The sequence below is a fragment of the Procambarus clarkii genome, chromosome 55 (genome assembly GCF_040958095.1).
Source record: "Procambarus clarkii isolate CNS0578487 chromosome 55, FALCON_Pclarkii_2.0, whole genome shotgun sequence".
NCBI lineage: Eukaryota > Metazoa > Arthropoda > Malacostraca > Decapoda > Cambaridae > Procambarus > Procambarus clarkii.
The window spans coordinates 27749918-27765809 of record NC_091204.1 but is presented as its reverse complement, the minus strand read 5'-3'; the positions used below and the strand labels follow the sequence as shown (position 1 = coordinate 27765809).

General features: G+C 46.2%; 1 protein-coding gene across 1 annotated transcript in view; it reads left to right on the top strand.

Moving 5' to 3' along the window:
* LOC138352970 (tripartite motif-containing protein 5-like) overlaps positions 1–15206 on the top strand; it is a 219384-nt gene extending 204178 nt beyond the window's left edge. Inside the window, exon 3 of the mRNA XM_069305632.1 lies at positions 14493–15206. Within this exon, the coding sequence (XP_069161733.1) occupies positions 14493–15206 (714 nt within the window). The remainder of the gene's footprint in view (positions 1–14492) is intronic.
* Positions 15207–15892: the final 686 nt, after the last annotated feature.

Sequence of the window (15892 nt, the reverse complement as noted above, 5' to 3'; positions counted from 1 at the left end):
TCCATGTTGACCTCCTCCCTTGGTGGAGTCGACACTGCCATATCATCTCCAATGTCTTCCTCGGCGGCTACGTCCGACTCTGTCACTACACAGGCCGGGTATACGATGACTTGACTGTCCTCTGCCTCATTTTCAAGGATGCTGGCTAGATCTATCTTGTCCGGCGTTCCACTTGTACCGCGGTCCTTCTGGTTCACCTCCGGCACAGCTTTTACTATCAGCTCTGGCAGCACCTTGGACCCACACAAGTCGTTCCCCAGGATCACTTGGACTCCTGGAACAGGTATGTTGGGGCACACTCCCAACATCACCTCCGCCGACAAATAATCTGACTTCAACTGGACAGCACACACGGGCATGTCACTCTTAGACAACAACCCATGAACCTTTATCCTCCTACTGCCAGCTAACAGTCGATCATTTCTTATTAGGCCTCTCAGAATCAAGCTCTGATTGGCTCCAGTATCCCTGAGGATACTAACCTCCACCTCGGGTTGACCTTCTATGCCGACCCAACCTTTACTAATGAACGGCCTATACCGCTCGTTCATCAAATCTACCTTCTGTGGTTTGTCTTGTTGTACATCAACGTACTTCTTCCGGGGATCACATGTCGTCAGGGCCACGACTCTCTTGCCCTGCCGACAATCTCGCATCATGTGACCTGATCTGTTGCACTTGTAGCATCTCATTTGGGAGAAATCTCTCCTATACGCCCCCGAGTGGCTCTGACTCTGCCCACTCGTATTGGAGTTCCTCGGGCCAGATGTACTACTCATACTCTGTGGAGCTTCATTGGACTCTTGTCTCCTCTGCACATTTTTATTTCCCTGCTTACCTCCAGCAGGCGGACTCGGCAACTTTCCTTCCTGGGGCTTAAAACTAGCTGGTCTGCTTGTCTGCCCCCCAAAACTTCTTCCTCCCCAGACTCCACTGGGTCTGCTATTTCTGCGTCTCGCCTCGCTTCTTACTCTGTTCTCTCTTAAGCTCTTGTATGCTTCAGTAATCATATCCGCCCTATCTGCGGCATCTTTCACCTCCTTTATCCTTGCTTCTTGGACCTTGAACTTTGTTTCGGGATGCATCATCTCCAAGAACTTCTCCATGACCATCAGTTGCTTCAGGTCAGCGTAAGATCCAACTCCAGCAGCCTCAATCCACTTCTGGAATCGTCTTTCTAGATCCCTTGCTGTCTCAGCAAACGTACATGCTCCAACTTTCACCATCTCTCTGAAACGCTTTCTATAAGCTTCTGGGGTTAACTGAAACGAGCGCAATATGCTGCTCTTTACCGTGGCATAATCCTGGCACTCTTCCAGTGACAATTGGGTGTATGCCTCCCTGGCTGCACCGGTCAATCTTAACTGGACCAGCTGGGCCCATTCCTCCTGTGGCCACTCCTTGATACAGGCTACTTTTTCAAAGTGTTCGAAAAAGCTCTCTGCCTCTTCGCGAACAAACAAGGGAATGTCCTTCTCCCTAACCCTAACATCTGGTGGGTGTGATACCTGGGTGGTGCTCTCTGGCAACCCATGTTCAATCCTTTGCTCAGCCAAGGTTCTATTCGCTTCTATCTGCATTTGTTTTGTTCTCTCTTTTTCTTTTTCGACTTGGGCTTTTTCTTTCTCCTGTTCCAACTCCAGTTCTCTTACTCTGGTTTTCTCTTTTTCTTTCTCCACCTCTAGTCTTGCTTTCTCTTTTTCTATTTCCAGTCTGGTTTTTTCTTTTTCCTTCTCTGCTTCATTTTTCATCTGGAGTTCTAATTTCATCTTTTCCAGCTGGAACTGTCTCTCCTTGTCCTCTCGTTGTTGCTGCATCTGGAGCTCTAACTGGAATCTCTCCAAGCTCCTATTTCGGCTACTCCTGCTACTGCGGCTACTCTTGCTGCTCCTACTCGATCCCTGGGATCTCACTTCATCCTGCCCATCATCCTCCTTTCCACTTTCAGCTCCTTTTTGGGCTCCTTGCTCTGCCGCTTCATTTTTGGCTCTTAACTGCCTCAGGATCTCATCCTTCATCCCAGCTACTTTAGATGCTTTCAACCTAAGGCCACATTTTTCTGCTATTTGTTTCAATTGATCCCTCGTGCAACCTTCCAAGTCCTCAGGCTTGCCTGACTCCACAAACGCTTGCACCTTATCCATCTTTGTCCTGTGAGTCTTCCCAAGAGAGAGTATACACCTGCGGTCACACAGTTTATCTCAGCAAGGGATGTACAAATCCACTCTTGGACAGGGTGTGGGTGTGTCAGTTCACTCTCCCGGACACAGGCCCCCAATTTATTATAGACTGTGGGTTGGTTGGTGTTGTCGTCGTTGATCCTTCTCTATGGACAACCCAACCCACAACTCGGCAGAGTGCTTATACTAGGAGATCACCCTTGGCGCTTCTGGCTCTTGTAGAGGGGCTCAACGTCCCACGTTTAGGGGATGCGGCTCCAACACTTAGCCTCGTTGTCACGTGCACACACCCACTCGAGCCGCTGTGACTCCCCACTCTCTCCTTATGAGATATGATCTCCTTAATCCCCTATGACTTACTAGTATTACCTCCTACCCTGTCCACGGCAGTGGTTCTTGGTTCTTTCTCTCTCTCTCTCCTTCTTTACTACCTCCTGGGAAGCCTCACTAGGACAAGGGCAAACACCAGCAAATTGTGACACATTTACTGGACAAAGCACATACACGATACATACACACATATAATAATAATGAATCCTATACTCTATAATATCACAATCAGATTGCACTCCAACACCATCAGAACTCTATTATCAGCTTATCAAGTGGTATCCTATCTCCTGGTTCACCACCTGATACTATCAACCTCCTCAAGTTGATCAAGCCTACATACACTGTTGCACCATCAGCAAGATAACATATATATATAGAAAATCAGCATTTGAATGCAATAACATATACCAGTATAAATGTTCATTGATACTTCAGTATAAAAAACTCCTTGACATAAGAATGCCAACAGTCACTCACCTCTCAATGCGTCTTGCACACTAATGACAACCAAACACTATCAACTCCCTATAAGTAATCCACCAGAACTTCCCCTTCCACCTCTGGAAGTTCACTACCCTAATATCCTTAGGTTCTTCCGGGCTTCACTACCAGGATCCTCTGCAGCTCCTCCAGGCTGCTATCATGAAGTTTCCTTGAGCAACTACGGTGCTTCACCCTTCTGCTAGGGTCCTCCACAGCTCTCTTGGCTGCTACACCATGAAGTTTCCCCGAGCAACTATGGTGCTTCTCCACCTCTACAGAAGCACGTGACACTCCTCTTCACTGCTGCTTCTCCTCACAGCTCGAGGTCCTCTGCTCCACTACCTTGGAGTCTCATCTGCTGGCTTCGAAGTTCTCAGCAACTTCTTCCCCAAAAGACAAACCTGCAACCCATCGACACTCCAATAAAATGTTCCCCTTTAACACATAAACAAAAATAACCACACAATATGCTTGCCTCAAACCTCTATCTGTTCTCTACATACAGTGAGAGTGGACTCCCCCGTTTTGGGCGGGTCCATACTCCACCTCGCCTGGCGGCGGTCCTCACTCGCTGGGAGGGTCTTCCTCCGTCAAGAGCCAGGCTCCCTCAGTCGTCCGCCAGCGCTCAGAGGGGGCGGACGTCGCTCCGTGCTCCTCCCTCTTCACTCTCCTATTTCAGGCTTTCTGCCTTATTAAAACATGTCTAACTTATAAATAACCATTGCTACCGTCGCTGGGCACACGACCAACTACAAGTGATCACTATGAACTGGCGTATATCGTGCTTACCACAGATTAACTGATCGAGGGCGCTTTTCCTCTGACGGCGTCTGGTCAGGGCGCTCCACACAGCCCACGAAAATGCCTCTGAGTAGCTTATTAAACTCTGCTCGTCGACCAGGACTTGATACCACAACGTTCCCAGCTCGGTTCCACAGCTGGCACGTCTACACACTTCTCTTCTCTTCGAGATATATCACTAGGGGTTCCCTTCTGGCGGGAGCTCAAATGGAGCGCGGCTTCCCCCTGCGATGTCTGGCACTCAAGTGAGGTCAAGGTCCTCCGGAAGCGAGCCTCACGCCTCCAGCAAAATGTCCACATCTCCTCGCCAGTCATTTATCTGTTTTCTTCTTCATTGCCCATGATCTCAAACTGTTATACATGTCCAAGCAACTATTTTACATATGCGTTATCACTTCAATATTCGCTAGACCTTCTAATCAGGTCAGGCTTGACGAATAACTCTCAAGGAGGGAGACTCGTTTCTCCTGTAGGCTGAGATCATAACATTAGGTAGGTTAGGTAGTCGAAAAAACATTAATTCATGAAAACTTGGCTTATTATGCAAATCAGGCCTTGCATAGTAGGCTGAGAAGTGCGTTCTGGCTACTAGGTACGACATATATATATATATATATATATATATATATATATTATTAAATATGACCGAAAATATTTTTCGGTCATATTTAATAATATATGTCTACAGGAAAGACTGCTACCAAAATATACTAATATATATATATATATATATATATATATATATATATATATATATATATATATATATATATATATATATATATATACACAACTTTAGAACACTTTCCCACCAGGAGACTCGAACCCTAGCCAGCACTGAAGCCTTCCAGCAACTGGCATAACAGGTACGCCTTAACCCACTCCACCACCTGCTCAGACCCTTAAAAGAGATGGTAATTTCGGAGTATTTATACACTCCAAAGACTACCACCTCCGAAGAGCACTAGAGCAAGTGAGGAGTCATTTTTCCTTTTTTTTATCAAGTCCCTGTTAATATGGGAGAACACTGTGTCTATGCTTAAGGCACAACTCTCCTAAACACGAGAGTGAAGTATACAACTTTAGAACACTTTCCCACCAGGAGACTCGAACCCTAGCCAGCACAGAAGCATTCCAGCAACTGGCATAACAGGTACGCCTTAACCCACTCCACCACCTGCTCAGACCATTAAAAGAGATGGTAATTTCGGAGTATTTATACACTCCAAAGACTACCACCTCCCAAGAGCACTAGAGCAAGTGAGGGGTCATTTTTACGTTTTTTTCATCAAGTCCCTGTTAATATGGGAGAACACTGTGTCTATGCTTAAGGCACAACTCTCCTAAACACGACAGTGAAGTATACAACTTTAGAACACTTTCCCACCAGGAGACTCGAACCCTAGCCAGCACAGAAGCCTTCCAGCAACTGGCATAACAGGTACGCCTTAACCCACTCCACCACGTGCTCAGACCCTTAAAAGAGATGGTAATTTCGGAGTATTTATACACTCCAAAGACTACCACCTCCCAAGAGCACTAGAGCAAGTGAGGGGTCATTTTTAAGTTTTTTTCATCAAGTCCCTGTTAATATGGGAGAACACTGTGTCTATGCTTAAGGCACAACTCTCCTAAACACGAGAGTGAAGTATACAACTTTAGAACACTTTCCCACCAGGAGACTCGAACCCTAGCCAGCACAGAAGCCTTCCAGCAACTGGCATAACAGGTACGCCTTAACCCACTCCACCACCTGCTCAGACCCTTAAAAGAGATGGTAATTTTGGAGTATTTATACACTCCAAAGACTACCACCTCCCAAGAGCACTAGAGCAAGTGAGGGGTCATTTTTACATTTTTTTTCATCAAGTCCCTGTTAGTATGGGAGAACACTGTGTCTATGCTGGTGGGAAAGTGTTCTAACGTTGTATACTTCACTCTCGTGTTTAGGAGAGTTGTGCCTTAAGCATAGACACAGTGTTCTCCCATATTAACAGGGACTTGATGAAAAAAACGTAAAAATGACCCCTCACTTGCTCTAGTGCTCTTGGGAGGTGGTAGTCTTTGGAGTGTATAAATACTCCGAAATTACCATCTCCTTTAAGGGTCTGAGCAGGTGGTGGAGTGGGTTAAGGCGTACCTGTTATGCCAGTTGCTGGAAGGCTTCTGTGCTGGCTAGGGTTCGAGTCTCCGGGTGGGAAAGTGTTCTAAAGTTGTATACTTCACTCTCGTGTTTAGGAGAGTTGTGCCTTAAGCATAGACACAGTGTTCTCCCATATTAACAGGGACTTGATGAAAAAAACGTAAAAATGACCCCTTACTTGCTCTAGTGCTCTTGGGAGGTGGTAGTCTTTGGAGTGTATAAATACTCCGAAATTACCATCTCCTTTAAGGGTCTGAGCAGGTGGTGGAGTGGGTTAAGGCGTACCTGTTATGCCAGTTGCTGGAAGGCTTCTGTGCTGGCTAGGGTTCGAGTCTCCTGGTGGGAAAGTGTTCTAAAGTTGTATACTTCACTCTCGTGTTTAGGAGAGTTGTGCCTTAAGCATAGACACAGTGTTCTCCCATATTAACAGGGACTTGATGAAAAAAACGTAAAAATGACCACTCACTTGCTCTAGTGCTCTTGGGAGGTGGTAGTCTTTGGAGTGTATAAATACTCCGAAATTACCATCTCTTTTAAGGGTCTGAGCAGGTGGTGGAGTGGGTTAAGGCGTACCTGTTATGCCAGTTGCTGGAAGGCTTCTGTGCTGGCTAGGGTTCGAGTCTCCTGGTGGGAAAGTGTTCTAAAGTTGTATACTTCACTCTCGTGTTTAGGAGAGTTGTGCCTTAAGCATAGACACAGTGTTCTCTCATATTAACAGGGACTTGATGAAAAAAACGTAAAAATGACCCCTCACTTGCTCTAGTGCTCTTGGGAGGTGGTAGTCTTTGGAGTGTATAAATACTCCGAAATTACCATCTCTTTTAAGGGTCTGAGCAGGTGGTGGAGTGGGTTAAGGCGTACCTGTTATGCCAGTTGCTGAAGGCTTCTGTGCTGGCTAGGGTTCGAGTCTCCTGGTGGGAAAGTGTTCTAAAGTTGTATACTTCACTCTCGTGTTTAGGAGAGTTGTGCCTTAAGCATAGACACAGTGTTCTCCCATATTAACAGGGACTTGATGAAAAACACATAAAAATGACCACTCACTTGCTCTAGTGCTCTTGGGAGGTGGTAGTCTTTGGAGTTTATAAATACTCCGAAATTACCATCTCTTTTAAGGGTCTGAGCAGGTGGTGGAGTGGGTTAAAGCGTACCTGTTATGCCAGTTGCTGGAAGGCTTCTGTGCTGGCTAGGGTTCGAGTCTCCTGGTGGGAAAGTGTTCTAAAGTTGTATACTTCACTCTCGTGTTTAGGAGAGTTGTGCCTTAAGCATAGACACAGTGTTCTCTCATATTAACAGGGACTTGATGAAAAAAACGTAAAAAATGACCCCTCACTTGCTCTAGTGCTCTTGGGAGGTGGTAGTCTTTGGAGTGTATAAATACTCCGAAATTACCATCTCTTTTAAGGGTCTGAGCAGGTGGTGGAGTGGGTTAAGGCGTACCTGTTATGCCAGTTGCTGGAAGGCTTCTGTGCTGGCTAGGGTTCGAGTCTCCTGGTGGGAAAGTGTTCTAAAGTTGTATACTTCACTCTCGTGTTTAGGAGAGTTGTGCCTTAAGCATAGACACAGTGTTCTCCCATATTAACAGGGACTTGATGAAAAACACATAAAAATGACCACTCACTTGCTCTAGTGCTCTTGGGAGGTGGTAGTCTTTGGAGTGTATAAATACTCCGAAATTACCATCTCTTTTAAGGGTCTGAGCAGGTGGTGGAGTGGGTTAAAGCGTACCTGTTATGCCAGTTGCTGGAAGGCTTCTGTGCTGGCTAGGGTTCGAGTCTCCTGGTGGGAAAGTGTTCTAAAGTTGTATACTTCACTCTCGTGTTTAGGAGAGTTGTGCCTTAAGCATAGACACAGTGTTCTCTCATATTAACAGGGACTTGATGAAAAAAACGTAAAAATGACCCCTCACTTGCTCTAGTGCTCTTGGGAGGTGGTAGTCTTTGGAGTGTATAAATACTCCGAAATTACCATCTCTTTTAAGGGTCTGAGCAGGTGGTGGAGTGGGTTAAGGCGTGCCTGTTATGCCAGTTGCTGGAAGGCTTCTGTGCTGGCTAGGGTTCGAGTCTCCTGGTGGGAAAGTGTTCTAAAGTTGTATACTTCACTCTTGTGTTTAGGAGAGTTGTGCCTTAAGCATAGACACAGTGTTCTCCCATATTAACAGGGACTTGATGAAAAAAACGTAAAAATGACCCCTCACTTGCTCTAGTGCTCTTGGGAGGTGGTAGTCTTTGGAGTGTATAAATACTCCAAAATTACCATCTCTTTTAAGGGTCTGAGCAGGTGGTGGAGTGGGTTAAGGCGTACCTGTTATGCCAGTTGCTGGAAGGCTTCTGTGCTGGCTAGGGTTCGAGTCTCCTGGTGGGAAAGTGTTCTAAAGTTGTATACTTCACTCTCGTGTTTAGGAGAGTTGTGCCTTAAGCATAGACACAGTGTTCTCCCATATTAACAGGGACTTGATGAAAAAAACGTTAAAATGACCCCTCACTTGCTCTAGTGCTCTTGGGAGGTGGTAGTCTTTGGAGTGTATAAATACTCCGAAATTACCATCTCTTTTAAGGGTTTGAGCAGGTGGTGGAGTGGGTTAAGGCGTACCTGTTATGCCAGTTGCTGGAAGGCTTCTGTGCTGGCTAGGGTTCGAGTCTCCTGGTGGGAAAGTGTTCTTAAGTTGTATACTTCACTCTCGTGTTTAGGAGAGTTGTGCCTTATATATATATATATATATATATATATATATATATATATATATATATATATATATATATATATATATATATATATAATATACAGTGGCACCTCAACGTACGATTGCCCCTACTTGCGATAATTTCGAGTTACGATGTAAATTTCATCGAAAAATGCGACTCGATATCCGATGGTGTCGTCGACTTACGATATTTGTTGGTACACGTTCTGGTCGACCGAGCGATTGGTTCCCAGTCACGCGGCCGACCTGCCTTAGTTTACTACAGCTGCTCGCTTAGTGACGATTGCGCCTATTAGAAATTCCGCTTTTGTGGTGATTTTTTGCATTTTGAATATTAAAGTAATTATTATATTCCTTGCCATGAGTCCCAGGAATGTTAGTGGTAAGGCTCAACATATGAAAACCCATGTAAGGATGAGCATATAGCAGATACAATAGTACAGAATGTCTCTTCCTCAACAATTAAGAAAATGTGTGCAGCATGGGAAGAATTGCAAACCTTTGCTGAAACGACTCGCCCAAATCAAGCTGCAGTAGGTCGTTGCCTTAACCTATTCAATGACACTGATGCATCATTACAGACAAATGTTAAAATTAAGGGAACAACAAATGCCTCTTGACAATTTGTAGTGAGACAAACAAGCACTGAATCATAACCAGGTTCTAGTGGTATTCAGGCAAAACGTCGGAGAGAGAGAGTACCCCAGAGAAAACATCACTGCCTGATGTGATAACGGAGGGGAACTCCCCTTCCAAACAGTAACAACTCTCCTCCTCCCCCCTCATCACCATCTTCCATACGCCATCAAGAGCCCTCCATTAAGGTAAGAGAAACTTTGGTACTGTATTGTAGTTAGAAAAAAAAACATTGTGTTCAGTATAAAATGTATTTGTATGTTAATATTTTGGAGGGTGAGGAACGGATTAATTCAGTTCCCTTTATTTCTTATGGGAAAAATCGCTTCGACTTACGATCCGTCTCTGGGAACGGATTAGCATCGGAAGTCGAGGCCCCGTTGTGTGTGTGTATATGTATATATATATATATATATATATATATATATATATATATATATATATATATATATATATATATATATATATATACAGTGGTATATATATATAGGGAGAGGCCTATATATATATAGGCCTCTCCCTATATATATATATAGGGAGAGGCCTAGGGGACGGACGTGTGGCGGAGGAGCTGCTGCCTTCTCAGCCATTACCCTGAGACATCTTGGCCTCACCGTACCAAGACTCAACCATATTCACCGTGAATACACCAAGCAGACGTGGGAGTGGCCGGAAGTGCCTACGGTGTACCATCTATGTGAAAACTTATCAAAACAGGTGGGTTGGCCGTGTGGAGTCATGGAGGCTGTAGTGAGGGGCCAGGATGGACCCTGCAGGCCTCCCATAGTGAGGGGAGGTGGGGGGTGAGTGAGGGGTGTTGTGTGGTCAGGAGAGAGAGGTGGGGGTTACGCGTGTGCCAAACAGTGTTTTGTGTTTTTCTTTTTTGAAAGTTTTGCTGAACAAGTTACGTTGTCAGCGACAATTGACGCAACATATCTATCATATTGTGAGTACATCACACGTGCAGTGAGTCAGATTACAAGTGTGTGATTCATTCATTATTGTGCAGTGATATACGGGGAAATTATACCAGTGTTAGTGTCGCCCTGACCCCCGCCCCCACCCAGCGCCCAGGCCGGGAAGTACCTGCTCTTCCCCCTCCTACCCACCCCACCACGTCGCCTCCCCACCCACGAGGCCACCTTGCCACCCGCCCATAGAAGCCGGGAGGCTCCCATGTGTGTCTACGCTACCCACCCACCCAATGTATACCCACATATTGTGTAGTGGGTGTATACCCACACTTTGTATAGAGGTGGTATATGTATTACCACTCACCTGAGTAGTAAGTGCCACGGCCAGCTGATCACCCCCCAGCCTCCAACCGCCGCCCACCCTCCAGTCTCCACCCGCCGTCCACCTTCCCGCCCAGCGCCCGCCCAGCGCCAGCCCAGCGCCTGCCCAGCGCCAGCCCAGCGCCTGCCCATGTCGCAGCTCCCAACAGATAGCCAGGCTTCTCCAAGCCAAGATGAGCCATCAAACAGGGGTAGACAAGGTAGATGTCAGACGTGTGACCGGGTATGCTATATCCGGTTGAGTGACGATAATGTGCGCATTCATTACCACAACGGAGCCAGGTGTTTGGATTCTGGGCGCCCTCCCAGGGAGAACACCAATCAACAGCCCACACTGCCCGTAAGGCAAAACACCTCCCAGACCTTCATTCCCACAGAAAATTTATTAGAAGCTATCAAAGCAACATCGGCCAGAACCTTGCAACACATCCCTAAAGCAGCCCGCCCCCATGCAGCAGCCAAATTATCTGCCCTCCTGAGAAAGGTCAACGACTCTCCTGGAACGACCCAAGCATGGCACAACCTCCTAATGTTTGGCAACATATGTCTAGCCACCCCTGCAAGGAGAGACAAAACCTTAGCTGCCTCAGTCATCAAAGCTATAAATGATTTTCCCAGGGAGGACAACCAGGTGCGCCTTCCCACTCGCGCGAGAAACACCCACGGCAGGAAGAGCAACAGTGGCATATCCGAGACATCAAAAATCAGAACATCAGTCACCAAGAAAATAGAAGAAGGAAACACTATTGGCGCAATACGAGTCATCACCAGTGAGGACTCAATTGCCGACAGAGATGCCGCAACAGCTCAAGCCCTAAGGGAGAAACACCCACCCAGGGCTCCGCGTGAGGACGACATTGTACAAGTGGGGGCTACCGGAGCAGAACCTCTCTGGGTGGCTGAATCTGTGGTCCATAAAGCAGCCATGTCCTTCCCTACAGGATCAGCAGGTGGGTTCACAGGACTAAAACCCAACCACCTCAAGCAAATGCTCAACCCTGCACTGGGTGACATTGCAAAGAACCCCTTGGTGGAACTAACCAGATTCACCAACACATGTCTAGCTGGCAACATACCAGCGTCCATAAGACCTATCTTTTTTGGAGCATCTCTCTGTGCTCTAAAGAAAAAGGATGGAGGGATCAGGCCAATAGCTGTGGGCAATTCTCTCCGGCGTCTCGTCGCAAAGGCAACTGCAAGAACAGTTAGTGATGCAGCGGCCAACATGCTGAAGCCAAAACAGCTCGGGTTTGGCATTCCACAAGGGTGTGAGGCGGCAGCCCATGCAGCTCGAGCCTTCATCGCCAACATCACAGACGAAAAGGCCCTTATCAAGCTAGATTTAAAAAATGCCTTCAATTTGGTGCGGAGGGATGCTGTACTCCGTGCGGTTCATAGTCATTTCCCTTCCCTCTACCCTTTTGTACATTCATGCTACAGTATGGATCTTAAGCTACTTTTTGGCGAACATGAAATTGACTCGCGAGAAGGCGTCCAACAGGGTGACCCCCTCGCTCCTCTCCTTTTCTGCTTAGTCATCAAACAAGTCACAGAGGTCCTGTCCAGCGAGCTTAACATCTGGTTCTTGGATGATGGTACCCTAGCTGGTTCCCAAGACTCCCTCCTGGAGGACATCAGAAAAATCCAGGAGCAAGGTGCAGTTTTAGGCCTCACCCTGAACCCTTCTAAATGTGAAATAATATGTTCCAACCAGGGCATCGTAGAGAGAATAGAGGGTCTTCTGCCAAATATCCATAAAACTAAACCTGAAGACAGCACACTCCTAGGAGCTCCCCTGGGGTTGAAAGCCATCGATGAGGTCCTTGATAAGAAAATCGCCGACCTTAAGAGGATGGATGGGAGGATTGAGGATATTGATGCTCATGATGCACTCTACCTCATCACCAGATGTCTGTCCCTCCCCAGGTTAACCTACTTTCTGAGGTGTTCACCATCTTACAGTAGTCAAAAACTAAGTGAGTATGACCGGTTACTGAAATCAATGCTAGAAAAAGCCCTTAACCTCTCTCTCGATGACCTACAGTGGAAACAAGCCTCTCTTCCCGTAAGACTTGGGGGCCTCGGAGTTCGAACAGCAACGCAAATCGCTGTTCCAGCCTTCCTGTCCTCCTTATCAGCATCCGACGACCTTGTGAAGGAAATTCTACCTGCCCACTTACATCAGCTGGCAGGTGTACATGATCCCAATTTTACACGCTGTGCCACAGAGTGGGCCTCTCGTGCAGGCCAATCACCTCAACCACCATCCCCAAAATCCCACAAGCAATCCAGCTGGGATGGTCCCATTGTAGACCAAGTTGCTGCAGAGTGCCTGGGTGCTGCAACAACACAACACGACATTGCTCACCTCACAGCAGTAGCAGCACCACATGCAGGGGATTTCCTGTTAGCAACCCCAATGTCGGCAACTGGCACGCGTCTCACACCACACGCCCTCCGAATTGCTGTGGCCCTCCGCCTTGCAGCCCCAATCCACACCAGATATAGGTGTATTTGCGGCGAGGTGGTGGCTGACAGGTATGGTCACCATGGCCTACTCTGCCAAAGCACAGGGGGATGGCACTCGAGGCACAGTGAAGTGCCGTAACTCTGATGCTCTTATTGGTTGCCCGGATGGTATCACAGTGAACCCCTGGAAGAATGGCAAGCAGTTGGTATGGGACTACACGTGCGTATCAACCCTGGCTAACACCTACATTAACCTCAGTGTTGCACAACCAGGTGGCGCTACCACCCACAGGGAAGCAGCCAAATCCCGTAAGTATAGAGAACTGGATCACCACTACAATTTTGTCCCCATTGCTTCTGAGACGCTCGGCGCCTGGGGTAAAAGTGCTACCGGTTTTTTGAAGGAACTGGGTTCTAGGCTCATTGAAACAACAAGGGAGCTGCAAGCTTTCTTTTCCAGCGCCTCAGTGTGGCGATACAGAGGGGAAATGCGCACTGCATCCAGGGTTCCTGCCCGCCATCTGAGGAGCTGGAGGAACTCGACAACCTATGACAACCATCTTTGTAACCCATATGTAACTCCTTTTTTGTAACAAAGTTCAAATAAAGTAAATATATATGTGTACATACAAAAGAATGGGGTGGTAGGAGAAGATAATATTAGTGTTCAGTGAGAAACCACAAGGTCTCCTCTGAATACTTTTTATTTTCTTCTCCGAGGCTATGGGTCCCCACATTGGCACCAGAGGTGGTACCCTCACAAACTTTTTATATATATATATATATATATATATATATATATATATATATATATATATATATATATATATATATATATATATAATACTGTACTTTATAAATCAAATAGATAAGATTTGGTGGTCTTATCACCACCAAATCGACTAAGCCCAGATTTGTGTGAGACCAATAGTCAATTTATCCATCATGGTTATGTTTGGTGAAGAGTATCACTCAATCTCAACAGTCCTGTAACGTAATTGTGTGTTCCCATAGTAAGTGAAAAATAATCCAGAGTTGTTCAATAAAACCCATGTATTAAGATGTAACCCACAGTGTACTTATTGTCCAACTTAGAGTAAGAATACTTGATCCTTCCCCCATTATCACATACGATACATACATTTCCTTCCATTTTTCATAATAAAGTAAGGATGGGTTTTGTTAGTCTGTACTCTTGGGTACGGCTTATAAACAGCCCTGCTGCTGCAATATGTTACCAAAATATATTATCCCATACTCCGGGATATGTTTATAAAAAATATTGGCCTTGCTGTGAATGTGTTAATCTGTCAGTAATATTAACCCTGCTCTGAAATAGCTAATGCAAAGAATGTATAAAAATATTATGTAATTTGTATTAGTAAATATAGTACTGTAATATTAGTTTTAGTTGTAAATACATCTAGCAAACTAAATATTCTTTTCCACAGGATAACAAGCCAGAGGAATGTTCAGTGTGTTTTAACGATTATGCCGAAAATCGGCTACGACCTCGCACACTGCCATGTGGCCACACATTCTGCTCCCAGTGTATTGACAATGCTATCAAGAATGGTCAGCTGACCTGCCCCAGCTGCCGTGCCGAGCACGCTGCCACAGCCTCTACTCAGTTCCCAATTAACTATGCTGTGGAGGCTTTAGTTAGGAAACTCAAAAATATCCAGCTAACAACTGAGGAAGTAGTGCCAGCAAAACCTTATGAAGGTCCTGCCAAAGGCATCAGTAAGACATTACGTTCCATGGTGCAGGAGCAGAAGAGCAGCATCAGCCGCCTCATTATTAGCTGTGAAGAGGTACTGTCCCAGCTGGGGGAGTACCAGGGGCAGCTGGGGGACTGGAAGACTCATCACCTCCAGCTCCAGGACAGACTCTATGCTCTGGTAGAGCAGAATAAGTCAGCAATGAAACTCTTGGAACTGGAGGATACCAGTGTGGTGGATATGACAACACAAGGAGAGGAAGGGAAGACTCAGCTGCAGGCCATGTTGGGGAGCCTCAACACAGTCAACACAGCACAGGAAGTATTCATGACCATCAATGAAGTTGACCAATGCAACATGGAGGTAGAAAATTGGCTCCGGAAGTGCCAGGAACTCTTCCCAGATGTCAAGACTGTCCATACCTCAGTGAAGGTACGCTGCTGAAGGTCACATTGTTCTCACCCAACTGAGTGTAGTATTGCCTCTATATAAACACTTTTGACATGGACACACATCAAGATGAGAGTAGACTTTATATATAGGAAACTTTTTGTTCTAACACCTGAAACATTTTTATTAATAAAGTCAACTGTCATCTTGGTGTTTCTCTACACTGTGGTCAGTGTAGAAAAACATTACTTATATTGTCAAATTACTTTACTCAGTCTGATGCTTCATTATAGTCCAGTTACTTTATTCAGTGCCTGATACTTCATTATAGTCCAGTTACTTTACTCAGAGCCTGATGCTTCATTATAGTCCAGTTACTTTACTCAGAGCCTGATGCTTCATTATAGTCCAGGTTCCACCATTAATGTTTGTGTTGGTAATGACAGGTGCAGGAGACCATCAGGGAGGCCCTGGAGATGATGACCACAGAGACAGGTGCCACAGCTGACCCCGTACTTCTGGGAGACTCAGCCTCCACCATTAATGTTTGTGTTGGTAATGACAGGTGCAGGAGACCATCAGGGAGGCCCTGGAGATGACGACCACAGAGACAGGTGCCACAGCTGACCCCGTACACCTGGGAGACTCAGCCTCCACCACTAATGTTTGTGTTGGTAATGACAGGTGCAGGAGACCATCAGGGAGGCCCTGGAGATGACGACCACAGAGACAGGTGCCAC